Source organism: Chlamydotis macqueenii, chromosome 1, assembly GCF_036417535.1.
Source record: "Chlamydotis macqueenii isolate bChlMac1 chromosome 1, bChlMac1.mat, whole genome shotgun sequence".
Taxonomy (NCBI): domain Eukaryota; kingdom Metazoa; phylum Chordata; class Aves; order Otidiformes; family Otididae; genus Chlamydotis; species Chlamydotis macqueenii.
This window is the reverse complement of record NC_141556.1, coordinates 197,138,940-197,166,324: the sequence shown is the minus strand read 5'-3', so window position 1 is coordinate 197,166,324 and position 27,385 is coordinate 197,138,940. Positions and strand designations below refer to the sequence as shown.

Here is a 27,385-nt window from a genome sequence, read left to right as displayed (position 1 = left end):
CCCCTGTCTGTCCCCGTCCTCTAATCTTGACACATAAGCTCTCTGTCAGCTCCTCCTCCATCCCCAGGCGGAGCTCCACACACTCCAGCCAGTTGCTGATGTAGAGAGCGACACCCCCTCCTCGTCTCCCCTTCCTGTCCTTTGTAAAAAGCCTATACCCCTCCATGTTGATGCTCCAGTCGTACGGGTCATCCCACCACGTCTCCGTGATGCCAACAAGGTCGTAGCCCCGCTCGTGTGCACGTATCTCCAGCTCTTCCTGTTTATTCCCCATGCTGCATGCATTGGTATAGAGACACTTCAGCTGGTCCCCGACAAAGCCAACTTGCTGCCTGGAGCGACAGGGGTTCTGTTGGACCGCAGTTTAGGTTCATTTGCACGTACCTGCGATCCTTCCTCAGCTTCTGGACCCTTGGTGCTGGCAGTGGCACCATGCTGACAGCAGTGGGCTGAACTGTGCTCCCCCTCCCCCAGCAACACCAGTTTAAAGCCCTCCGGACGAGTCTGGCAAGCCTTTGTCCAAGCACACTCTTCCCCTTCTCAGTTAGGTGCATGCCATCCGCCCCTAGCAGCCCGGGCTTCTCAAAGCACACCCCATGGTCTAGATGCCCAAAGCCCTGGCTGTACCACCACTCCCTGAGCCACAACTCCTGCCAGATATGTCTGGCCCTTTCAGGTCCCTGCCCTTCAACTGGGAGGATTGATGAGAATACCACCTGCGCCCCAGAGTCTTTGACTGTTGAACCCAGAGCCCTGAAATCCCTTTTGATGTTTCTCAGACTGCTGCTAGCTGTGTCGCTGGCCCCCACATGAAACACCAGCAGTGGATAATAGTCTGTGGGCCGTATGAGGCTAGGTAGTCTCTCGGTGACATCCCTGATACGAGCCCCCGGGAGACAGCATACCTCCCGAGAGCGCATCGGGGCGGCAGATGGGTGCCTCCATACCTCTCAGGAGGGAGTCACACACTACTACCACGCATCTCTTTTTCTTGGTAGTGCTAGTTATCACGCGAGCCGGTCAGGCTACCTTGCACGGCTCCAGTGCCTCCCCCGAGGTAACATTTGTTACCTCTACTGCTGGAAACAGGGAAGGGGAAGTTGTCTTCGCAGACAGACTTGGAAGAAATGAATCCTTCAAGTTTATGCATTCCTTTCTGCTTACTCGCTGATCTGTGGTTTATAAACAGATCAGTTCTCGTAATAATTTTTCTTCCTCAGCTCTTAGCACCTTGATTTTCATGAGCGAATGTAATATAAAATACTTCTATGGAGTTTTGCATCACGTGTAGTTACCAATTTCAGTTGCTTCTGGTGTTTTCCAGATGAGATGTGGATGTGTAGGCAGGGCTGGTGCTTTCAATAGGTTGTATGTATTTTATTGCCTTCTAATAAACTTTTTGTTTTAGCTGTGCAAGAACAGCTCATTATTTCCTGAGGAAACAACTTCTAGTGATACTTCAGCAGTATCCGACAGAATCAGCTTTAGAGAAAATATTGAGAAAACCAGTGTACACAGAGCTCTAGTGAAGAGGGAGGCAGTGCCCAGATCTATTCTATGATTATTAAAGGAAGCCTTTGCCCTTATATATGCCTCAAATTAATCTATCTTGTTTGTGACAGGATTCAAAGTAAAATTGATAAAAGCAGCTTAAAATATTACTTTATATCACAAATTAGGGTTTCTGGAAGGTACAGTTTCCAACAGAGCCAAGTTAGAACAAGGGTACGTTATTGTCGTAGTTCAGCCCCGATCGGACCAGACTACTCAGTCTCTCTCTCACTCCCCTCACCCTCCGAGAGAACAGGGAGAGAAAATATAAGGAAAAACGGCTCAAGGTTTGAGATAAGGACAGGGAGAAATCCTTAAAGTTACCGTCATGGGCAAAACAGACTCGACTTGGGGAAAACTATTCATTTATTATTACAAACAGCAGGATAATGAGACAGAGAACAAGATAACCTCCCCCCACCCCTCCCTCTTCCTGAGCTTAACATTATCTCTACTACCTTCCCCTCCCGAGCGGCACAAGGGGGGAAGAGGGAATGGGGGTTGTGGTCAGTTCATCACACGTTGTTTCACGCCGCTGCTTCATGGTTGGGGGAAGAACTCCTCGCGTTCCTCCCCTGCTCCGTTGTGGGGTCCCACCCATACGCCACAGTCCTTCGTGAAACTGCTCCGGCATGGGTCATCTCTTCCATGGGGTGCAGTTTCTCCAGAAGAGCTGCCCCAGCGGGCCCTCCACGGGCCACAGCCTCCTTCAGGCATCCACGTCCCCCGGTGTGGGGTCCTTCACGGGCTGCAGGTGGATCTCTTCTCCTCTGTGGACCTCCATGGGCTGCAGGGGGACAACCTGCTCCACCATGGTCGTCACCACAGGCTGCAGGGGAATCTTGGCCAGGAGCCGCATTACTCCTCCCCCTCCTTCTTCACTGACCTTGGCGTCTGCAGCCGTTCCTCACAACAGGCTGGTAGATGTCTCTCAGGATCTCTTTTACATCTTATTCACTTCACTTCTCATCTCCTTTCCACTTTTTGCAGCTGGGCCGGGCCGAGTCAGGCCCAGTCGGCTGCCTGGCGAGAGGCCAGAGGGTGAGGCCTGCAAGGCCCATGAGGCCTGTGCCTCCCCCTCTGCGCCTCTGCCCCCACTCAGCTTCTTCACATCTTCTCTTCTCTCTTTTTTTTTTTTTTCTGTTTTCCCCTTCTTAAATACGTTATCGCGGAGGCGTTATCACGGAACATTCTGCTACCAATCGGCTCGGCCTTGGCCAGCAGCAGGTCTGCCCTAGGCCCGGCCGAGTCCACTGAACAAAGGGGAGCGACTTCTAACAGTTTTCTACAGAAGCTACCACCTTAGGCCCCCCCTCACTAACAAAACCACGACAATTATAAAAGATTTTTGTCACCTCAGATAACATAGCATCTTGTGAAAACTTCTTAGTTAAAATATGGAGAGTTGATTTTTTGTGTGAGCAGAAAATACTTTTATGCCAAAAGCACTGCTAATTCCATAAGAAACAAAAACAAGCCACAAAATATAGATATATAATGACCTCGTGTGCCCTTTGATCTGCTATCTGCCTGATGTAAATGTATGTATTACCATTACAGAGTTGCCAGTTCTGTCAGGTGTGTGATTTGGGCCCTTCCTATAGATCACCTTTCTGAGATAAAAGTATACACACATGTATAAAGTCATGTCTGATACTGTTGATTTTCCAGATTTTTATGAAACCCCAAATTCAAATGAATTATGCTCTCTCTCCTTGACTTACTACTTATTTTTTAGCTCATAATTTAAGTTATTCCACAGTAGCTGGCCATCTGATTCCTTTTTTGTTGCACCAAAGAACAACTTCACTTGCATACATTGAAAATCAAATAGGCTACAGAGTAGGAATACACACATATTCATTAAATGTAGTATAGGTAACATACTCTAAATTCCACCTCAAAACTGTCTCAGGCTAGTGTGTTTTGGTTTGGGGGGGGTTTTAAATCTGAAACCTTATTCTAATAATCTGCTCTAGACTTGAGTGCTTGATAAATTAATCAAACAATAATCTTAGATTGTGAGTGCTGTTGTCAGTGCCATTTAAACATTTGGTCTTAAACATCGTTACTATCTCTCTCCACACTACCCTTTCTCCAGGGTTGATGTAAGAATTTGATGCAATTTGACCAATACTCATTTTTAAGCTAGAAGAACCTACTGGGTAATTAAATTCTTTGGCTTTAGTCCTAAGAAACTAGTAAAGAAACTGTTCTAATAAATGTTTCCTCATTTGCACATACATAGTGCAGGAAAATGTGAAGTGGTAAATGAACGCAAGTAGTTCAAACACCATCTGCTTTCCTTTTTGCAGTCTTTAATGTAGGTGGTTTTTATTTATAGGAGTAGGAGGATAGAAGCTTAATCAGAATTTGCAGTCTATGTGGATGCTCTCATTAAGTTGGAGAAAGGTCATTTTTGCTACAAATGTCCTCCCCAAGATAGAGGGCAGTTAATATCAGATGTCTTGGGCTAACCCAAGAACTGCTTTCCTTTCACATTATCTTTACTTTCGAACAAGCAATCTCTTATTTGTTCTGCCTCATCCTGTGAGTCCAGGATTTGGAGAGGTCAAGTATTCTAGAGTGTCAGTTTTGTCCAGTTATCTCACAAATAAAATTATTTGGCTTTAAGTCACTGTGGAAAATTTACATCATCAAGTAGCTTTTCCAGAAATACAAACAGAGTAAAAACAAAGTCTTTACCAGTGATACTGATACTGACCCTATGGATGAGATATGGACATGGTGTACTGGGATCCAAAGCATAACTGGTTAAAAGAATTTATGACCTGCATATTTTGGTTTACAAGCATATGTTCTCTTTGTGCTCGTTACTATAGCGTTAGCAGTGTGTCTGCGTTAGCAGTTTGGCTTGGAACAGCCATGCAATTTTAAGCCAAATCTTCTGGTTGTGAAGAGCTGCCTTGTGTTGATTAAGTTCTTGAAGTGGTTTTGAGGTGCACCATCTGAAAAAACTTTCAGAGAAAAAACCATCAAACCAAACTGGGCACTGTGCTTCAAATAAGCTTGGCGGGGGCATTGGTTTTGGCTTCTGTCTGAACCCAGCCGGTCATAAGGCCCTCTAGCTCGCACTTAATGCTCATTTAGCAAGGAAGGGCTCTGAAACCCTAGAAAGCCTGTGGTGTGCTGAAGAACAAACATGCTGTATAAAGAGCTCAGTGTCCTATATAGTGTTCTCATTTACACTATATTTATAATTCTCATCTGTTTTTAAAGTATCTTTACACTCATGGGCATCCAGGAAAATAAATATACATTGATGATGCATTTTAATCACTTAAACCAGATGCTGCTGTTATATTTTGTCTTAAATTCTACTCCTGTTTAAATAAAACTTTCCCAGCCTCTCATATCTTAGGATACTTTGTGATAAATGACATACAGCCAATTTTCATTCAAGTTGTTCTACAGGCAATTTAGGTTAATGCTGCTGAGAAAAGAAGCAATCCCCCTAGTTCCATCTCTCCCCTGCCTCTCCACTCCTACAGTACTCCTTCTTGTAAATCTTTGTTGTAGGCCTGAGGGTGATTTCAATCGGAAGACAGATCTGGATTAAACTAGCCTCTTGGTTTTGAGGGTTTTGTTGGTTTGGGTTTAATCTGGATCAGTGTGCTGGTTTTGTGTAGGAGGGGCAGCTAATGTGGCAGCTTCTGCAAGAAGCTGCTCGAAGGTTCCCCTTTGTCCAGTGGACTTGGCCAGGTCTAGGGCAGACCTGCTGCTGGCCAGGGCCAAGCCAATTGACAACAGTGATAATGCCTCTGTGATAATGTATTTAAGAAGGGGAAAACAATGAAAAAAAAAATAGGAGCAAAGAAGCCAAAGTGGAGGCAGAGAGGGGGAGGCACGAGCCTTGTGGGCCTTGCAGGAACGTCTGCAAACGCCAAGGTCAGTGGAGAAGGAGGGGGAGCAGTAATGCTGCTCCTGGCCAAGATTCCCCTGCAGCCCATGGTGAGGCAGGCTGTCCCCCTGCAGCCCATGGCAGTGCACGGAGGAGCAGAGATCCACTTGCAGCCTGTGGAGGACCCCACACTGGGGCAGGCGGATGCCTGAAGGAGGCTGTTGGCCATGGAGGGCCCACTGAGGCTGTTCTGGAGGGACTGCACTCTGTGGAAAAATGACCCATGCTGGAGCAGTTCGTGAAGGACTGTAGCCCCTGGGAGGGACCCTGTGGTGCAGCAGGGGAGGAACGTGAGGAGTTCTTCTCCAGTGTAGGAAGAAGTGTCATAAAGCAATATGTGATGAACTGACCATAACCCCCATTCCCTGTTCCTCACTGTGCCACTTCCAGGGGGAAGGAGGTAGAGATAATTTCAAATGAAGTCAAGCCCTGGAAGAGGGCGAGGGTGAGGGGAAGTTGTTTTTGTTCTCTTCCTTGTTATACTGCTTTGGTTTTATTAATAATGAGTTGAGGTAGTTTTCCCCAAATCGAGTCTGTTTTGCTTGTAATGGTAACTTAAGTGATCTCTCCATGTCCTTACCTCAAACCTTGAGCTTTTTGTTATATTATCTCTCCCCCATTCCCACAGAGGGTGAGGAGAGTGAGTGAGAGGCTGCATAGCTTGGTCCTGAGCAGGGCTAAACTACAACAGTCAGTTTTCCGAAGTTCTTTTAAAATGTTGTGGGATTTTTTTTTAATATATTTTCAGATTATAGATCTATGAGTAAAAACATGAAAAGCAGCCTACATTCTTGAAAAAGAGGGTTATTTTATAATGGTACTGTGTGAAAGGGGAACTAAAACAGAAGTTGTTCCAGTCTAAATTACGATAATGCCACATTACTAACAGTGGGTATTGGCAGAAACAGATCAAGACAAGAGTTTGGCTCTTAGTTCAAGCCACGACTTTACTGATAATGTAGGTCACAATAAATTTTCCACATAATTAAAAGTAATAATAATAAAACTGATTAATAGATGTTCTGGGTGGATTTGATTGCCATGCTAATGAAATGGGATTTGTTTTGGAACTTGTTAGAGTTGCAAAGAATATATTTGGTGAGAAGCTGCTTAGGGGATGAAAGTTTTCTCAGCCGAAAAAAAAGAAAAGTATTATTTTCTCTTTTAACAGGAGTGCAATGGCAATCTTTGCAGACTGTGTGTTCTTTATTAAAGTTAAGTATTTACCGGTTAAAGAGAAGAGCAAGTTGAAAGCGTGCATAAAAGAAAATGGTGGAGTAGTTAATTTTGTGCTTAATCAGAAGGTAAGTTCCAGATTTATTTGTGAGATCCCAGTAGGAAAATATCAAGTCCTGCAAGTGTTGTAGAGTATTAACCTTGTTAATCTCATGTAGAGAAATAAGAACCACAGAGATTATAGAATCATAGAATGGTTAGGATTGGAAGGGGCCTTTAAAGGTCATCTAGTCCAACCCCCCTGCAAGGAACACGGACATCCCCAACCAGATCAGGTTGCTCAGAGCTTCATCCAGCCTGGCCTTGAACGTTTCGAGGGATGGGTCTTCCACCACCTCTCTGGGCAACCTGTTCCAGTGCTCTACAACCCTCATTGTAAAAAATTTCTTCCTAATATCGAATCTAAATCCACCTCCCTCTATTTTAAAACCATTACCCCTCGTCCTGTCACAATAGGCCCTACTGAAGAGTCTCTCCCCATCTTTCCTGTAGGACCCCTTGAGGTACTGGAAGACCACTATAAGGTCTCCCCGGAGCCTCTGTTCAATATTTAAATTAAAATATTCCGTTTACATTTTTAATGCACCTGGTTCTGTAGTACTAAAAAGTCACATAAAAAATTAAGCACAATATTCTCCCTCCACAAAATGATTGGGGAGGTTTTTTTCCTCGATAAAATTGTTGTGCTGTTTTTCTTCTCTCATTGTCAGAGAGGGGAAACTCTGAATAAGGAGGTGCATCACTGAATTGGATTGTTATGGTTAATACAGGTATTTGATTAGAAAGAGGAAAAGATGGTTGTAGAGTTCAAAGTCTGTGATACTGCAGTTTTTTATTTAAATACAATTTTTTATTTTGAATATATATTGAACATTCAGCAGGGATAAATCAAGGATCCTGTTTGCATGACATGGACAGCAATTATATCAGTGAGCTGCATCTGTACTGGTATATTACCTGCCTAGGAATGCTCGCAGAGACTGTGGCCAGCTGGCATGGCTTGGCACACGCCTACACTAGTGAACTCTCTTGGTCCTCAGCACTAAGTGTTCATATCCAGACCGCCTAATTGGAGCGGTCATGGTGATGTTCTGTCTCCCAAACCATGCCTTGAAACTGGTCAACCAGTCAACTGGCAGAAGCTAGAAGTGTGCCAAGGAATGCACAAGGAATGCCTTAACAATATAAGTATTCACATTACCCCTTGTCCTATCACTACATGCCCTTGTCAGAAGTCCCTCTCCAGCTTTCTTGTAGGCCCCCTTTTAGGTACTGGAAGGCTGCAATAAGTTCTCCTCAGAGCCTTCTCTTCTCCAGGCTGAACAGCCCCAACTCTCTCAGCCTGCTCTCATAGGAAAGGTGCTCCAGCCCTCTTATCATCTTTGTGGCCCTCCTCTGGACCCTCTCCAACTGGTCCACATCCTTCTTATGTTGGGTTCTCCAGAGCTGGATGCAGTACTCCAGGTGGGGTCTCAAGAGAGCGGAGTAGAGGGGCAGAATCATCTCCCTGGACCTGCTGCCCACACTTGTTTTAATGCAGCCCAGGATGTGGTTGGCCCTCTGGACTGCAAGTGCACATTGCCTTATGCTGAGCTTCTCATCAACCAACACCCCCAAGTCCGTTTTATTTGATTTGACTTCTCTAAATATTTTTATTTTGTCCTAACTATGCAGAAAGTTTTAGCTTTCAGCATATATGTGATTCCATAAATCAATGTACGATTCTTTATAAGGCTACCAAAGCATATTATGGTTATTTAGCATTCTGCCCAGCTTTTCTTTTTAACATTCTTACCACAAATAGCTTTTGGTTTGTACTCTGTTGGCCACAACCAAACTTGCCCCTTTATTGGACCTCCTTTGTGCTGCTAAAAGCTCTACAGAACAACATTAGGCACCTGATCACCTTCATATCTTCATAGTTACTGTAGAAAAGTGGACACACTCTGAAGATACCCATATTTCAGTTGAGGTGAACTGTCACCAGAAAGAGCCCTGCTCTCTCTGCTGTCTGTGGATGAAGGGCAGAGGTATCATGTTTCTAAACCAGATATTTCCATTAAAATATGGTCCAGAAAGGTTGTGTGTTTTTAAATATTTCCTTTGAACTCTAGGATTGTACCAGTATGAATTGCAAATAAACAGTATTTGGATTAATATTGTAGTAATATGTGCATAGCAATTGTCATTGTAACCTGTCTTTCAGAGTACACACGTTCTTCTGGATACTGCTGATGTCCTCAACTGTTGTAATCTAAAAAATATTCAGAAGTATCAGCTCCCTGTTTTATGTCCAGATTTCATTTGGAAGTCTGTTGAAAAGGGGAAGCTTTTACAGGTTGATGCATTTAAAGTTAATAAAGCACCAGATGACACTTCTGACCAAAGGCCCAACAGACAGGGTATGTATATTTGACATAGTTTATTGATCTGTCAGTTACTTTGGAAAGGAATCTTTTAGAAGATGAATATTTAGAATCAGCTTTTAAGAAATCAGCAACCATGGAAACTGGCAATAAAGTTGATTTTTAAAATTAGATTTTTTTTTTGAAAATAAATACTAGTTCCATTCTGTGGAGTCTTTCTATTGATTTTTTTTTCATTTTCTTTTAATAAAACTTCAAATAAGACTTCAATTTGGAAATGTGGATAAAATATTAACAATAACAAAAAATTTACTCCAATGGCTGTCTTTATTTGACGTCACTAGAAAAAAAAATGGCAGTAACCTGGAAGTTTTGGTTAATTTCAACAAAATGCAGTGGCTTTTCATTTCCTTCATATGAGGAAGTGTTATGGTTTTGAAGTCAAAGTGACGAGAAAATAAGATAGCTAGAGAACAGATTAACATGGCCTAGAAATATTTATTGCAATATAATTAAAACAGAACAACTTCAGGCATTCCAATACATGACATGGTTCAGATGCAACAGATATAACTCTGTGTAGAAGGAAAAAAGACAAAAGTTTATTTTAATGCTGCGGGACAAGCGAAAGAACGTGAAATATAAGGAAGATAATTCTATTTAATGTGTACAGTCAGCAAAAAATTATCATCCTGAAAGTTATTAGTGTTTTAATTCTCTTTTTTTATCCTAGTAACTACACTTTTTATTTCCTTTTACTTTTGCTTCTCTTGCATTTTGCTGAGTGCTAGTCTTTCCTTTAAGTGTTTTTTGAAGTAATTACTTTTGACATAATACATTTTATTTTATGAACATTCTTATGTCATGAATCAGTACAATTTTCAGAACTACATGAGAATGAGAATCAGGACCCTTGCATTTGTACGTTTGCTGTGTTATTGAGTCTGTTAGACAAATCTGGTTTTGGACAGCAGAGGCCGTAGGCACGCATGGCTGAAGCTGGGTAGATCCATTCAGTAGCAGTCCTAAATAGTTTTAAGCTGAAAGTAAAACTGCATTCATGACACAGAAGTCAGGATGGCGAAGTGCCTGGAGGGAATAAACACCTGGGAATAAATAGCCCAGGGAGGTTCTAATTTTAGCAGTGACACAGTTGGGGCAGTTGGCCTTTAATACTTCACTCCATATCCTGCCAGTTATGCGACTAAATAAAATGTGACCTTAGAAGCTGTTACCTTGTTTCAACACGTAATACAAGTATGAATATTAAGTAGTACTATTGTTTTTATTAACTGTTCGTGAGTTAAATTAGAGAAACAAGATATTTTACCAAGTAAAGAAATGTTTTGATTGCAGATGTGGAAAACATATAATCTTCTGGAAATAAAAATGCCACAGAGAAAAATGAAAACAACAATTCCAACCTTACTGTTACTGAAGACAGTGAGAGAAGAATTGAGTCCAAAGTGGGGACTCCTAGGTAAAGTAAAATAAAATAAAGTAAAATTGAAGATCTCTTTTGATACATCTATGTTGATATTTCTGTCAATTGAAAAAAACTCAACCAAACAAACACCCCTCTCCACACTTGCCAGTCTGTTTCAGTGACTTCTGGAGCTGATTTTCATTATCTTAGTAATTTAATGGAAGATAGCATTATTCTTTCTTCATTTTCTGTATTCTCTCTGTATGAATTTATAGCGACTTCTTTTTCTTTTATTTTTTACCTTCGTATCTGGCTGTGGAAATTGATTTTACATTTTTCCATCTCAGTGTACACCTACAGTCCAGCTCCCTAATACATGCAAAGCTTCAGTCAACTCAGCAGGCATTGGTATGGCTCAAGCTTTATGATTTTCTGATTGGAGATCTGTTTATCATCACAATTTTTTTCTTGTCTTGGTTCACACGGATTTTTGCAATCCAGTCCGATTCATTGGTTTCAGAAGTGCTGAGCATCTCTTTCTCCTGGAGATGCTGAAAGTCAAGATACCTGAGACTGCTCTTATTTGATAGCGAAGCAGTATTGTTATAATTGTTTCTAATTATTGAGTTAAATGAACAAAACCAGCTCCAACACTCTTAAATCTATTGACAAAATGCACCTTTCACTTTTAGATACTGCTATTCAGTCATAGAGTAGTGTCCTGGTTTTGGCAGGGATGGAGTTAGTTTTCCTCTCAGTAGCTGGTGTGTTTTGGATTTTGTGTGTGAAGAATGTTGCTAAATACCCTGATGATATGAGTTGTTGCTAATGAGACCAAGGACACTATCCGGCTTTCCAAGTCTCGCTAATGTGTGGATGCAGGAAGCTGGGAGAAAGGCAGACAGAATAATTGACCCAAAGTAACCAAAGAGAGTGTTCCATGCCATAAACGTCATGCTTAGTATATAAGTGGGGGGTTGCCCAGGGTAGGGGTGGTATCTGCCTTCCTGGCATCCAACCCTCTCTCCCTTGCTCACTAGCATCGTTCTCTCTATCTTACTGGCTCCCTTTTGCTCCTTTGCTTGCTGCTTGGTTTTGTTTCTGTGATCGCTGCTTGGGATGGGATGTATTGGTCATTCGGACATTGTTCATTTTGTATATATGAATATCCTTATATTTTGTTATTATTGTAGTTTTCCTTCATTATTTTAGTAAACTGTCTTCATCTCAACCCACGAGTTTTCCTTTCTTCCCAATTCTCTCCCCCATTCTCACTGGGGAGGGGGAAGGTGAGCAAAAAACTGTGTGGTGACTAGGGCTAAACCACAACAGATAGGTATTTAGGTACTCTGTGGGAATGTACTAGAAGTTACACTTCTACTGTAACTAGAAGTACACTTCTACACATTAGCCCCACATAGCACAGGTTGCTGACCAAGCTGTTAAGAAATTAACATGTAACCAGGCAATGAAAACACATTCATTGCGTTGCTTCCATAGTTTTTCTAAAGAATGAATATTGAAATCTTGTCTTTGTCTTCAGGTTCACACTAGTCATTCTGGCCTGTTAGTGCAGCAGCTTGTCTTGGTGGGATTTCATTTCTCAGAACTTTTTTGTTGTTATTTTGCTGCTGAAAAATACATTTATCTTATATTAGTTACTACTTCAGTATTATGTTGCAGCCTAATACAGTGCGGTATTTATTGGGTATATGTGATTTTAATTACTCTCATTCCATTCCAGATTTTACAGTGAAAATGATCAAGATACTCCTTTTTTCCCCCAGGATTTTGAAGTTGCAAAATACAGTGTCCTTGAAAAAGTAAGCCTTTTGCGAGAGCCTTTGTCTCACAAAGTTATTGTGAGAGAATGTAGGAGGATCAGTAGATTAATAAAAGGTTTACAGTTTTATACACATCAACAGTAATTCTTCTATGTTATCATGTACTACAATGCAAAGAGGAGTATTGAAAAGTACTTTAATGCTCTCTGTCTTTTAGTGCAGCCTAATTCTACCCAAATAAAACTTTTCTATTATCACTGTAGTGTTCTCACCAAAGTGTTGAAGCAGAATTATATGTTTGCTTCTGACAAGATACGTGTTATCATGCCTGATATGTGTTAAATCGAATATAAATTTTAAACTTTTTTACTAAAAGTCTTGCAAAACAAAAAAATGATGGACATGTACAGTAATAAGTACAGTGAAGCCCTGAGAGGAGCTTCTGCTTGTTGCTATGATACAAATAATGAATAATTCTACTTCTTTTCTTAGCCAGTCATAGTGTGTGGTACTAAATGGGGTGAAAAAATATGTAGGGCAAGGGGAAGTACGTGGTGCAATAGCATGTGAATGAAATATACTTAAGCAATAAATTGAGGGTTGGGGGGCTTTATTTATCTCTCCATTTAGGTTAACTCCAAGGAAAGCAAAGACTTAGTAGTTATTGAATTACAGTGTTGCCAAAAGCATTACAAGTTTCCCTTTTGACTATATGCACACTTCAGTGCATCAGATGGAACAAAGGTATGAAATACTCTTTGACGTTACCTGTGTTTCTTTATGCACGTTGAACATTCTAGAGAGCTTCTGATGCTTTTCATTCTTATTTGCAGGGTAATTCTTAGATATAGATAATAGCAGGTCACTCTGTTAAGCTTTGTCATTAAACGTTTGATTTATAGTTGGCTCCTCCGCTCTGTGCGTTTGCTTACAGCTTGCTCAAAAGAACTGTTTTGGAACTTGGCAGCGGGACAGCGTGGTCCCACATGCACCTGCCTCATAGTCACATACGTTTCCCTGGCAATATCTAAGCTGTATAATGACATATTCATATGCTAAAATACTATAGTAAGTGATATTCTGGACATACTGTTGAGAGACAGAAAAGCTTGTCTCAAGGGCAGCCTAAACATATTTCTCACCATGCAAGTAGTGTATGCACTCTGGTATAGCACTTGCAATCTGTGTCATTGTAACATTAGACTCGAGTCAAAGGAGCTCTATCAGGGATGAATTTTTAGTAGTTCCATTGATAGAACAGGTTATTGCAGCACATGTTTAGATGAACCTGTCTTGTCACTGTGGGGTTTGTATATGGAGCCCTGTGCTTGTTCTTCCTGTCCTGTGAACCCTCATGAAAGCACTGCCTTGTTGGAAGCCTCTTAAATCACAAACCAAAAGTTAAGTGTGGATTGTCAGCTGTTAGAGCAGTGTATGCTAAAATTTATTCTTTAAGTCTCTATATAGTTTCTTTGACTAACTTTACTCTTTCAATTTACAGAATAATAAACAATTTGTAACTAGTACTGCTGAAGAAATAAGAGAAACGTATGAGAATTTTATTGCAGACTTGAAGAGCCAGGAATTCTTGCTCAAAGAATCTTTCCCACCAGAAGCAGAATGTTTAGCTTCTTCAAAATTGCAAAAGGCTTGTACAACTTGCATGTTTACACTTTTCTGTCCTTAATGATTTGGTTTAGTTTCCAATTTTCTCAATGTGGTAAATGTTGTGTAGATTACAGTGATACAGCCATAAATTAAGGGAAACTGTTAATATGCGAATGTTTTGAAATTATTTTATTTCAGAATATTGAGTGAATGTTCCCAGTACTTAAAAACATTAAAAGCAAATGTAATCATATTCATTATAGTTGTTTTTTTTCTTAGTAGATGCATTATAAACTAATGTGATACCTAAAAAGTGATGTGCTAATATAGCAAACAGAATTGTGGTGTGATGTATGACTGTCAAATTACTCTGCACACTATACAGATGTCACAGGCTTGATGTAGATCGTATTGGAATCAGTAACAGGACTCCCGCCACTGGCAATAGCAGTTGGATTCTGCTCCCTAAAGTAGTCCTCAGACAGCGTTTTACTGCTATTTAAAAATGGTCATAATGTGACAGAAATTTTCTTCCCATTTACATTCTCACTGTACTTCATATACTTCTGTCTTCCATCATGGTTAGCTTCTGTTATAGGGGACAGCTGGCACATGGATTATATTCAGCAATGGTGAAAGGCCCACATATGTCCTGTAGTGATCTCAGAAGCTGTGTGGTTGATGCCATATAAAAAAGTAATGTAGAGTGTCCAAACTTGTGTGAGAATTGCTTAATGGCATCAAGTTTAATGGCATCTTCTGGAGTTGTAGAACAGTGAGAAAAAGCTCAAGTAATGCTTTAACAGTGTTCCTCAGAAAAACATGAGAAAAACTGTATTCACAACTCTTTTTGGTGTAAGAATTGCACTGATTTTCATGGCCTCACTATTCTCCTGTAGCTTTGCTGTTCCAATTTTTTATTTTTGCAGGAATAATGTATTTCCCACTAGAGCTTTCTAAATTAGAGATCTAGTGTCATCTGTTAGAGATGTTGTAAAACACTGGCCATTTTGGACCACCTATTCTTTTACTACCTGTGCAAAAAAGGAAATGGCTGGGATCTGCAGACTGTTATGTCCATGTTCTTGATAGTACAATGTACTGATAAAGATATCAAGCAAATCAACTTCTGTCTTCTCCAGGACTTTATGTCTCAGTTTTCAAGAGAGGTCATGGCCATTTGGCCTGCCATGCTCTCTACTTGAAAGAATTTATAAAAGCAAACCTTCCCTTCAGTTCGATGGGACTGAAGAAATTATATTAGGCATGAATGAGCATTGCACACTGTATTGTTTATGACAATAGGAAAGTTTAATTATCTCTGTAAGAACTTCACTGCTGTGACTTGCATCTTTGTCTTTTCACTGAATTGTGTTTATTTTACTACAGTTACTTCTAGAAGAAGCCATCCATTCAAGTGCTATATGTCAGGAAGTTAGTGATTTTGTGGAATTGATCTGGGCAGAAGCTATTGGCCACCTGTATAGTTTACTGCTTGAATCCGTAAACAACATAAGCCTAAATGATGTAAGTTAATTCCTGTTACTCTGTGCGGTTGAATACGTAAATGCTGTTAGAAGTAATTTTTTCCCAGCAAACATGTATGCTGTGTTTCAGATTGGAACTGGTAATTACACTTTTGATACTCCTGCACTTCAGCAAATCCATGCTTCAGAAATTTTTGTCTTAAATTTTGCTTTAGAATTGTGACACTAAAAACACGCTGTACCTCCGAGGCCTTTTCCATTTTATAGCAATTTACACAGTTCTGATGGGAGGATCCCTTCCACAAGATAAGTCAAGTCACAGAAGAAGATAGTCATAGAAGGCAATGCATAATAGCAGGTTACTGTCTCCTGCCAGTATGTTTCAACCATACTTCAGTCAGCCATTCTCTTGTCATGGAAAAATAGTTTTAATTATAGTCCCTGTCTGCATTATCAGATGGCACATGTAATTAACACACAGCTACTCTTGAAGGCCTTTGGATATTACAGCTGTTATTAGGAGTAACTGCCTATCCACTCCTTTCTCAAATCTATGGCTCATGTAATCCCAGTTTCCCACACACCTCAATTATTTTGCTTTGCTCCCTAGACACATAAGAGGGTAATGTTTATTCATGTCATTTAAGTTCATGTAACTTAACAAATGGCTAACAAAATAGCTGTTTAAGATTAGTGTTTTGTTCATCTCTGTTATCACTGAAGGCAAAATTACCTGAAGATTTGTTGGTTTTAAATTGGAAGAGCTTTGCCGGTAGAAGATCCCCAATTCTGGAATGACTTTGCCTTAATCTTATTATGTGAAACTTACTTTTGATGCTCTTCAATTGATGTGTGGTAGAAGAATATTCCTTTTACTTTTAGATGTGGAAATAATACACATTTATGTAGGTTCTAGTGAGGAAGCAGAACATGAGAAATATTGTATACATGTACTCAGAGACAATAGTGAATACATTGCATAAATCAACAAACATAAGGAAATGCTGTTTGTGATAAATGCTTTTTATGAGGTCCAGTTGTTTGGATATTAAGATTCCTAACATATTTCAGGTAGGTGAAATTTTATAAATAATATTCAGTCATGGGTAGCTTTTGCAAGAGCTGAACCTTAGACCTAAAAAATTCTGTATCTCAATGTATCGATCTGTAAGAATATGATAAAACTGCTTTCACTAACTCTTCCCACTTATAATTATATTTGAAAGAAAAATAACATTTGTATTGAGAGAAAAAAATCTCTGGATTTTTGAAACACAATAATTAAGAAATGGATTGCCATTCAATTAGATTAATCCTCCATTTTTTTTCTCGAAGGCATTTGTGAGACAGAGACCAGTCTTGGATCAATGCAGTTAGACATTGCTATGCAGCTTCTAATGTCAGCATTTTACTAGCTGTTGCCTGTGGTTCATGTAAACTAAAAAACATTTTGCCTTTTTCCTTGTGCCTTGAGAAGACAAAATCATGTAGAATATTCAGTGAAAAATTTCCAATTGAGAAGAAATATGCAGATACAAGAAAATCTATATCCTGTCTGTCTGCCAAACTGTCTAAAATTAATCATTACTTTCATTTCATCTGTAGGTTGCACATTATAAATAGGACTTCTACTCTGCTTTATATATTTTAGGATGAACTAGTACACTTAGACATTTAGTAAGAAATTTGTTGTCCTCTACTTTCTGTTATTTCATCAACGCATTAAATCTGGCAATATGAATCAACAAGATGTTAAGGAACATTATCTTTCTATCTGATTCACATTCCGTTTTATTTCAGGGAGGTTATCTTAGTGTCTCTTAGCTCTGCTTGAGGTACTTTGCAAGTAGCCCAGTATAAGGGCAGAATGATATCCAACTTTGAAATACTGTTTTCATATCCTAGCTGCAAGAAAATACTTTGTGGCTATTGCACTAACAAGAGTTAAAGTTTTATTTCAATGTGGAATTAAACAATCCATTTTCAGTATTTATTGCTTTGCCCTCTTTCTGCAATTTTGTGATAGCTTTCAGTTTAATAATATCTTCTTTTAAAGGTGAGCAAAGCAGAAGGTATTTTACTCCAAGTAAAGAATGCACTGGATGAGGGAGCTGGCGAAGAAGCACTACAAGAGATGATGATGGAATTCTATCAAGTTATACGTCACAAAACTGAAATAGACTATAAAGTTTCCAAAAATCTGCTATCTAGAAAACAGGACCTGTGTCAGGTAACTTTTCCATATTACTAGTAAGCCCTGATCTGCACTGCACTACACCGTTTTTGAATGAGCTCACTAGATAAATTCATGGGATACTTTGCACAGCTAGTCATAGGGCTGTCAGTTTAAAAAAAATAATAATTTATTGGAATCTTCTGAATGGAGAGAATTCATTGTTTTGAACAGGAAGACCAGTTGTTGTCCAGACGGCGACAGCAGTTTCCATTGCAGTCATTGTTGTGATGGCATCTTGTTCTGTCTTGTTCACTTTTGGTGGGGTATTTATCTCTTTTTTTTTTTTTTACTTAATTATGAAAATCTGTCTATTTATAGGAGCTGGATGCACCTGCCTTATAGTCGCATGCATTTTCCTGGCATTATCTAAAGTGTATAATGACATGTTCACATGCTGAAATGCTATAGGGAGTGATATTCTGGACATACTATTGAGACACAGAAAAGCTGGATCAAATGAGAGTCACAGAACTGTTGTTATCATCCAGCTGACCCTAGCAACTACTCCAGCATATATATAATGAGTTTCTATTATCTTAAAGTATATTAAAAAAATATAAGCTATTTTAACTGTATGCAAAGACTGTTCTGTGTACCCTTTGCTTTCCTACATATGCAGGAACAATTTCTAGAGACTGTTTAAAATTACCAATCTATGTACAGCTTGATCTGCTCCTACTCCTACAGCACAGACTGCCTGGGGGGAGTTCCCTGGACTTCCTGGATTGTTAGTGCAAGAACTTAGTCAGCACATCTATAACCAGATAACATCTTTCAGTTGATCTCAGCACAGCTGACCTGCCTCGGGGAATCTCCAGGGATCTCCCACGTAGCTCCCCCTCAGTTTCTGTGTTATTTAGTCAGATCCTTCATTTTTAAGCTGGCTAGCAGTTCAGTCAATAGGGAGTTCAATTACTGTGCAGCAAGTCAGTACATTGTCACATCTTTGCAGAAACTAGCGGGAAAATTCTCAGCCAGCCAGGGGGATTGCTGATGAGGTGTGCTGAGTGCACACAGATGCAGCCCTTGTGCTCAGCAGCAAGGGCTGGCTGCTCCACAAGGGCAGCTGGATGGGGCAGGGGGTGAAAGTGAGCAAGGCCAGGGCAGTCACACCACTGGCAGGGGCTCAGCCCCACAGTACCCAAATAGGAAGAGCAGGTGACAGTGACTGCTGGTGATGGTAGCCAGCATCAGTGTAGATTGCCTCCTCATTATGGCTTGTCTGGCAGGTCCAAGGTCAAACCAGGAACTCAAGTCCACAGGACCTGGGTCAGAACCAGGGAGGTGGGAGGCTGAATGCAGGTGTATCGGCAACATAACTCAGCCAAGAGACCAAGGGCAAGAGCCTAAGCTCAAAGGCATCTCTTGAGCAAAGGAGGGGCAGGAATCTGCTGAGTATTCTCAGAGCTCTCTTTCAAGGCTCCACAGCTGCACTGTCAAAGCTGGTCCTGAGCTGAAGCAGCCAGGCCCTCTGGAGAGGCAGGAGATATTCAGGGCTCTGATGGCTACATCACTCTTGTAACTATAGAGCAAATTCAATTTCCTCCTTGTATTGGAATTATAATGTAAATTCCATAGATTCTGCCAGAGATACCCCTTTCTGTTGGCAAAGGACATCCAGAAGTCAGTCTTCTGTAAGCTACAAAATATAAAGGGGGAGAGGTAAAGAGGCTCCTTACTGTTCTAAAAGAACAAATGTTAATAGTGCCTTTAAACTTGGAAATCTTTTGATAATTAAAATCTTTTAATATTTCTGATATATATTTATATATAAAAATCCAGTGTCTCATAAAGCTTTTTCATGGCTTAGTGAACTGTACAGTCTCTTCAAAGCTCAATATCCTCCTTTCTTCTGCTGTAACAAAATCACATGGGTGCCTTGTGCTGCTGCCCTAAGCTGGATAGTGATGTCAGGGACAACATGCCAGATTTTAACAAGTAAGGATTGCCTCATAAGCAAAATCAAAATGGTAACTAAGCACAAATACTGGTTTTTGGAGCTGTTGTGAGCAGGCTCTATCCAAATCTTGATTTGGAGTTGTAGAGAAGCAGTTTAACACTATTTCTCATATAGGTTTTTCTTCTGAATTGTTTTCACGGCACTCTATAGCTGTTTGCTTTTGTTCCAAACTGTATCTAACAAGTGGAAATGTTCTTTTGAGTATTCCATTTCATTGTTACTACACTGTAACTTTATATAATTCAATCTGGCTATAAGTTTATATAAAAATTCAGTCTGATTTGCATGTTTCCTTAATTAAAATGTATGAAGTATTCATAAATGTCTGTCTGTATTTTCTAGCTAATCAGAGACATGCTGAATATACATGAAACAAATATGTCATGCCCAAACCCATCATCTTTGGCCAAATACAGGGCTCTGAGGTGCAAGATTGAAGCTGTTGACTCAACGAGTTGTGAATTTCTCAATGTTGAACGACAAGTGTTAAAAAACAATTACAAGTGAGTGTTTCATAGTTACGCAATTCCAGTAACGTTTAAGGTGTAATGTACAAAATACCTCTAAAGAGGACTGAATTATCAGGGTCTGCTACTGTGCAGTGTTGATTGCACTAATGGGGTTGCAGAGCTGGCATATTTACCATAACTTATACTAGAACAAAATGGAGGTAAATTTATACTGTTAGGCCACTCAGTCCTTAGTCCAGAATCTGTCATCTGAGGAAGTATATTCCGAGCGTGTGTACGCAGCAGACTGCTTATGCAGAGGGAAGGTGGTGAGCACACTGTTAGGCACTCAGACCTTTACACAATAGCTAAGTAGAGCATTCAGCTGGTAAGGATAAAAGTAAGAAGAGGTAAACAGAGAATCTGACTCTCTTGTGTGTAATCACAGGAAGGGAAGGACAAGAATCTTGGTGACAGCTCTGTCTAGTATCTACTGTATGTAAAATGCATAAATCTTGCTGGAGGTGGGATTGCAACCCAAGTTTTCCTCCCAAGTTTTTTGTTAATTGAGAGTTACCAGCTCCAGATAGCCTGAACTGTGATGCTAAGATGTTTGTAGTTCAGCCAACACAGTGAAGTGTCTCAGTATTCTCAGTAAAATAATTTTTAGTACAAGTTAAATTTGCTGGCAATAATTTATACACTTACAGACTCTGAGCTGCACAGACTTTTATGGCATTTTGTATGTCACATCTTTGAATTTAGATCCCAAAATGTCAAATAAGATAATTTTATATTACTTTAAGCATCAAAACACATTTCCAATGTCTTCCAAAATGTCTAAATAGGTCTTGAATTTAGTAATAAAATTTTTAATATCTGGTGATTGTTCTCTTATGCTACATTTTTCTTTAATAACTGCCACCCAAAGTGCTAACAAAAAAAAAAGTTGAACATTGCTTTGAAATTTAGAATAACACTTTCTCTTTTAGCAGTGTATTGATCTTAAATGCACTTTCTAAGTTTTGAAATCTCAAAGATTATTTCAAATTTCTTGCAGTGACTGTCCAGTGAAAATTTTACAAGTGTATAGGGTTGGCAGAATAAGTGAAACAGCAGAATTTCTGAGTAGTCTTGGAAATGTTCGATCCTTATTCCATGCATCATCTGTGCGCAACTTCATGGGAATTCTTTCCAGGTAAAAATTTACATTCCATTTTTTGTGACATTGAATCAGACTTAACTATATTCTTAAATATATTTTGACTTTCTTTTGCTTTAAGGAAGCTCTTTTGTACTACGTTTAGCCTATTTTTTTTCACTGTTAACATTTATATGAACATCTATATACTTCTACAGACCTCTGGAAGGAAAAATCAGTCTTTTGTAGTGATAAATTTAAATACTCTCCAGGTAGATTAGGCTTGAGATGCAGCTGTTTGGATATGATGGTGAGGAGTATGGTTTAAATTGAGGTGAAAGATGATAAAATGGAGAGAGTAGGAGAGCAATGGCTGTGTGGAAAATTTATTCTATTTTAGGAAAGAACTGCATTGACAATTTCCTCCTTCCACTTCTGTACATTATTTACCCACAACTACTTTGTTTGGCATATTTTTAGATTATTGTAATTTCTTGGAATAGCAGAATATCTAGTTCCATGACTGAATACCATGGATTCACTCAGTCATGGTAATAATGCTAAAATAATATAACCTCTGGTAGCCTGACATATTTAAATCTTCATCATAGCATGTTGGAAGTGACTATCAGCCACTGAAAATTTAAAGATATTTTTAAAAATCTGATATATAGCACCATCAGAATTCAAATACCTCAAGTCATATTAGCATCTGTTTTCCTCATACTGCAGATTTTAATAATAAGTCAGTGTCGTAGTTCAGCCCTGATCGGGACCAGGCTACGCAGTCTCTCTCTCACTCCCCCCACCCTCCAAGAGAATAGGGAGAGATAATATAAGAAAAACTGCTCGAGGTTTGAGATAAGGACAGCGAGAAATCCTTAGAGTTACGGGCAAAACAGACTGGACTTGGGGAAAGCTATTCATTCAGCATGATAATGAGACAGAGAACAAGATAACCTCCCCCTACTCCTCCCTCTTCCCAAGCTTAACATTATCTCTACTACCTTCCCCCATCCCCTGAGCGGCACAGGGGGGAAGAGGGAATGGGGGTCGTGGTCAGTTCATCACACGTTTTTTACGCCACTGCTTCATCCTCAGGGGAAGAACTCCTCACATTCCTCCCCTGCTCCTTCATGGGGTCCCACCGATACGCCACAGTCCTTCATGAAACTGCTCCGGCGTGGGTCATCTCTTCCATGGGGTGCAGTTTCTCCAGAATGGCTGTCCCAGCGGGCCCTCCACGGGCCACAGCCGCCTTCAGGCATCCACTTCCCCCGGTGTGGGGTCCTTCACGGGCTGCAGGTGGATCTCTTCTCCTCTGTGGACCTCCATGGGCTGCAGGGGGACAGCCTGCTCCACCATGGGCTGCACCACAGGCTGCAGGGGAATCTTGGCCAGGAGCCGCATTACTCCTCCCCCTCCTTCTGAACTGACCTTGGCGTCTGCAGCTGTTCTTCTCACAAGAAAAGTTCTTCACAATAGGCTGGCAGACGCCTCTCAGGTTCTCTTCACATCATCCATTTCATCTCCTCTCCACTTCTTGCAGCCAGGCCAGGCCGAGTTGGCCCAGTTGGCCGCCTGGCGAGAGGCCAGAGGATGAGGCCTGCAAAGCCCTCCCCCTCTGTGCCTTTGTCCCCGCTCAGCTTCTTCATATCTTCTCTTTTTTTTTTTTTCTGTTTTCCCCTTCTTAAATATGTTGTCACAGAGGCATTATCACAGAACATTCTGCTACCAATTGGCTCGGCCTTGGCTAGCAGTGTGTCCGCCCTAGGCCTGGCCAAGTCCACTGAATAAAGGGGAGCAACTTCTAGCAGTTTCCTACAGAAGCTGCCACCGTAGCCCCCTCCCTCCCCCGAAACAAAACCACAACAGTCAGAAAACTGTTGAACTTATTTAAATATAATGTCTTTTTACATTCTATACATTTTTAATATATTTTATATAGAAATATATAAAATTTTTCTGTGGGCATCAATCAGAAGTAATTCTAATTTCTCATAAACAGTCTAAGGATGGTATCTCTACACTAATAGGTTTGCAAATCAAACATTGGAAAAGTTTCTAGGTATCCATTCCCCATCATTTTACCTTTAAAGCTCATACTTTATTTTTGTTAGATACAAAAATTTCATACAGTTTTTTGAAAGGAAATACAGCTAAGCTGCTAGAAATGTAGAACTACTCATCTAATAACCAAATAATTATTTTGAATATTTGTCAATTAATCTGGAAAATGCATTGTTTTTCTGCTAAATGAAGAAAAGCTAACAGTCTTTATTGCTTATGTAATCAGTGTCTTGGTGATTAATATGACTTTGGGATTTATTTTTTTATGAATAGACTTTATTTTCCTTGAGTGTCTATGAATGGTTTCTGTAAAGTGTACTTTGTTTTAATCCTTTGTGGTTCGTAATTGCACAATGTGTATTGGCCCATATGCTATATGCAGAAGTATTTTGTACTTCATTCATTGTGTGACTTTTTTTTCTCTAGAGGACTCCTAATGCCGGAAGTGGTTGTTGAACATCATGGCCTGGAAAGAACTGACATTGGGAATCTGGGCAGTGGCATTTACTTCAGTGATTCTGTTAGGTCTGAGTAACAACAATATCTCTTTATCCTTTGTTTATTCTTTTTACTTTTGAAATTAAGTAGATATAATGCTTAATACTTTTAAGGTAATTCAGTTATAAAGTTTATTCCTATCCATCTGTTCAGAAGTACCTGTGTATTCTTAAACTCCTATGATATTTACATTAATATAAATTCTAATAAAATGTGAATGACCTCTCTTTACATGTAGCACCAGTATTAAGTATTCTTCACCCAGTGAAATGGATGGAACTCAGCTCCTGGCAGTTTGTGATGTGGCACTTGGATCTTGCTTAGATTTGTATGAAAGAGATTATTCGTTAAATAATGCACCATCAGGTTATGACAGTGTGCACGGAGTCCGTAAAACAGCAGACGTCTCTTCAGACTTTGAGGTACTGGTCCTGCAGTACTGGGCACCTGAAAAGGCTCCGAAGTTTGGGTTTATTATACCAGTGATAGATAACAATGAATGTAACCTGCATTTTAGTTCAGACACTAAATCTCTATGCAGTTATGCGTAAAATCGCTTTTGTCTGTATTGCACCTGTAAAGTGTGAATGAAACTACTAAGTCTCTAAGACTATTTGTAAAGAATTCTTGAAAGAATTCTTGAAAGAAAACAGTACTTAAAGATGTGAATATTGTATTTTATTATAACTGAATAATTGTATAAATATCGGGTCTGTGATATTTAATTTGATATTTGGAAGAATATTCTACTTTGTATGGAATAAGAAATCAGTACCATGGAAGGTTCATTGTTCTGTAAATAAATCCAGCTGATAAAAATCCCTGTCCTTATAGGTTGGTACTCTTAAGGCAGGGATGATAGCTGTAGTGGCACACTAACAGATAAAGTTGCCGTCTAGATATCCACCCATTTATTACTTTTTTTTTGTTTGTAGTTATTTTGAGGAATGATTGTGCTTTTTGGAGAAAAGGAAATAAGAGGAGTGTGGAGAATACAAAGTAAGAAGATAAGAGATGTAAATGGTACTGATACAGAGAGATTAGGGGAGTGAAAATAAAAGCTGTCAGATTCTTATCGTTTTCAAAAATGATGTGTCATTTAGGTTGACCTCTTAATCAATTTGCATTGTTTTAGATATTATCTACAGCTTTGTTTTTATTGTAAAATACCTTTCTTTGTTTCTACCAGGATGATGAATTTGTTGTGTATAAAACCTGTCAGATTAAAATTAGATATGTTGTTAAATTTTGCCTCACTGAAGATCAAGTAAAACCATTTCAGCCTGCCATTGGAGTGGAACTGGAACAATATAACAGTGAGCCAGAGTCACAATGTCATTTACAGCCTGAGAGTAAGAAAAGTTTTCTGTTTGTAGATTGCCTTGCTTCCAGAGTTTCCGAAATACTTATCAGAACCCTTTCTAGAGTACTTGTATGAAGATAACGTAATAAGAAATAATTTGTAGTTTATTTGCGGTTGTTACCAAATTAGTGATTACCACATGGCGTCTGTGTAGCATCTGTTTACTGATTTCCTGTAGGCATAATTACCAACAGCAGTTGCAACTCCTCCTGTCACAGTGTGTTTCAAGACAAGCACAGGAAGCACTTTTGCATAAATCATCAAATAGTCTTTAAGTAATTAAAATGCAAGGTTCTAAACAAAGACTTTGTAAGACCTTAAAGAACTATCATGAACTTCTGGTCCCTTAGACAGACAGCAGTACAGCTCAGCAATACAACACAGGTATTCATAACAGAAATTGTTACTTTTGTAACTATTCTGTTTCTGAATTGCATAAATAAACATGGGCCATTGATATAGGATCAGTGTCAATTGTCCTTCCCGAATGTTTATTTCAAGAAATACCTTTTTAATCTTTTGTAAACTCTTTGTTTAGGCTATGCATTACCAGATGCAAATCCTTCAAATCCTGTAAAAACTGGTCTTCAGGACAGATTGGGGAATCCTGTCCCTCTGGAAGGTATTCATATCAAGGCGAGGATAATAGACTTTGTAGCACAGGTAGAGTATGCTATTTATTGTCCTCTTCCATAAGTCAGCCCTGAAAAAGTAATCAATTTATTAAATACTATTTTAGTCAAAATGTTATTTAGTATTTAGTTAATTGCAAAAAAAAAAAAAAAGGTAATTGAGTCTCTAAGGAAAGTCCTGAAACTGAGTGTAAATAGTTTTTATTCTTAAAGATGTATAGTCAAACAAATGCCAAAGGCTCTTTGGTCAGTGAAAGGCTTGGCTTTATTTTTAAGTCTGTTTCCTGCCTATGCGTAATCATGTCCCCAGTGAGGAGAAACTTTCTGCAGCAGTGTACGCATTCTGTTCCCTTTAAAAGACCTTCTTGGTGATCTGTTTGCTAGCTGAATTATAAACCAGTGAGAAATACATAGGATGATTAAAGGTTTCTGGAAATGTGTTTGGTTTTCCATTTTTACTTCGGTTAGACAACCTAAATTAGCTGTCACAAGCAAAATGTCAATCAATACAGAAGAACTTGCTGTTCTGTTCTGAAAAATTAACTAATAAAAGCTAGCCAAGTAGGCTAAAATAAGGGCCCACCTTTTTTTTAGTACATATGCCCTAAGAACACATTCTGTCAAGTTCGTTCCCAATCCCAGAGCATAATTCCTGTCTCCCTCCCACACTTTGACTGCATCCTGTCTGGAGCTATCTCAACCATGCTAAAGCTATGGCTTTACTGAGTTCTGTCACATCTATGTCTCTGCACAAGAATGTGTGTTCAGGGGTTTCTAGTGCCAAAGTAGCTTCATAAAAGCAAATAATGCTTTTTGAGACCCCACCTGGAGTAGTGCATCCAGTTCTGGAGAACCCAACATAAGAAGGACATGGACCTGTTGGAGAGGGTCCAGAGGAGGGCCACGAAGATGACCAGAGGGCTGGAGCACCTTTCCTATGAGGACAGGCTGAGAGAGTTGGGTCTGTTCAGCCTGGAGAAGAGAAGGCTCCGGGGAGACCTTATAGCGGTCTTCCGCTATAAGGAGCGGAAGGGAGCCTCAATACCTCAAGGAAGCCTACAGGAAAGACAGGGAGAGACAGTTCAGTAGGGCCTGTTGTGACAGGACTAGGGCTAATGGTTTCAAAATAGAGGGAGGTATATTTAGATTAGATATTAGGAAGAAATTTTTTACACTGAGGGTGGTGGAACAGTGGAACCGGTTGCCCAGAGAGGTGGTAGATGCCCCATTTCTGGAAATGTTCAAGGCCAGGTTGGATGAGGCTCTGAGCAACCTGATCTGGCTGGAGATGTGTCTGCAGGGGGGTTGGACTAGATGACCTTTAAAGGTCCCTTCCAATCCTAACCATTCTATGATTCTATACGTTGTTGCTAAAGCCTTAAAAAAGAATGCAGGGGAAAACAGGAGATAAAAGGATCTGAAATAATTGTTTACAGATGAGTTTGTGCTTAAACTGTTCCAACACTCACAGGTGTTGTCTGATCAGTCTGATTCCTTTGAACAACTGTTCTTCTCATGAAGGATTGTTGGGGGGATGTTGGTTTTTTGGTTCTGTTTTGTTTTGGTTTTTGTCTGGTTTCCTGTGAAATGAATTACTATCCAGTGGCAATGACCCAATACAGAGCATACATCAGAAATTATCAGATGACAAGGGAC

At 39.8% G+C, this 27,385-nt stretch overlaps 1 protein-coding gene across 1 annotated transcript in view; it reads left to right on the top strand.

Annotated features, from left to right (window-relative positions):
• The window catches only part of PARP4 (poly(ADP-ribose) polymerase family member 4), a 62,198-nt gene that overhangs the window by 4,283 nt on the left and 30,530 nt on the right, over positions 1–27,385 (top strand). The window contains 14 exon segments of the mRNA XM_086760252.1: positions 6,645–6,777; positions 8,916–9,111; positions 10,432–10,555; positions 12,246–12,324; positions 12,916–13,029; positions 13,787–13,933; positions 15,283–15,420; positions 17,437–17,610; positions 19,919–20,079; positions 21,086–21,223; positions 23,663–23,761; positions 23,973–24,156; positions 24,924–25,086; positions 25,636–25,760. Of these exon segments, the coding sequence (XP_086616378.1) occupies positions 6,652–6,777; positions 8,916–9,111; positions 10,432–10,555; positions 12,246–12,324; positions 12,916–13,029; positions 13,787–13,933; positions 15,283–15,420; positions 17,437–17,610; positions 19,919–20,079; positions 21,086–21,223; positions 23,663–23,761; positions 23,973–24,156; positions 24,924–25,086; positions 25,636–25,760 (1,968 nt within the window). The 5' untranslated portion in view covers positions 6,645–6,651.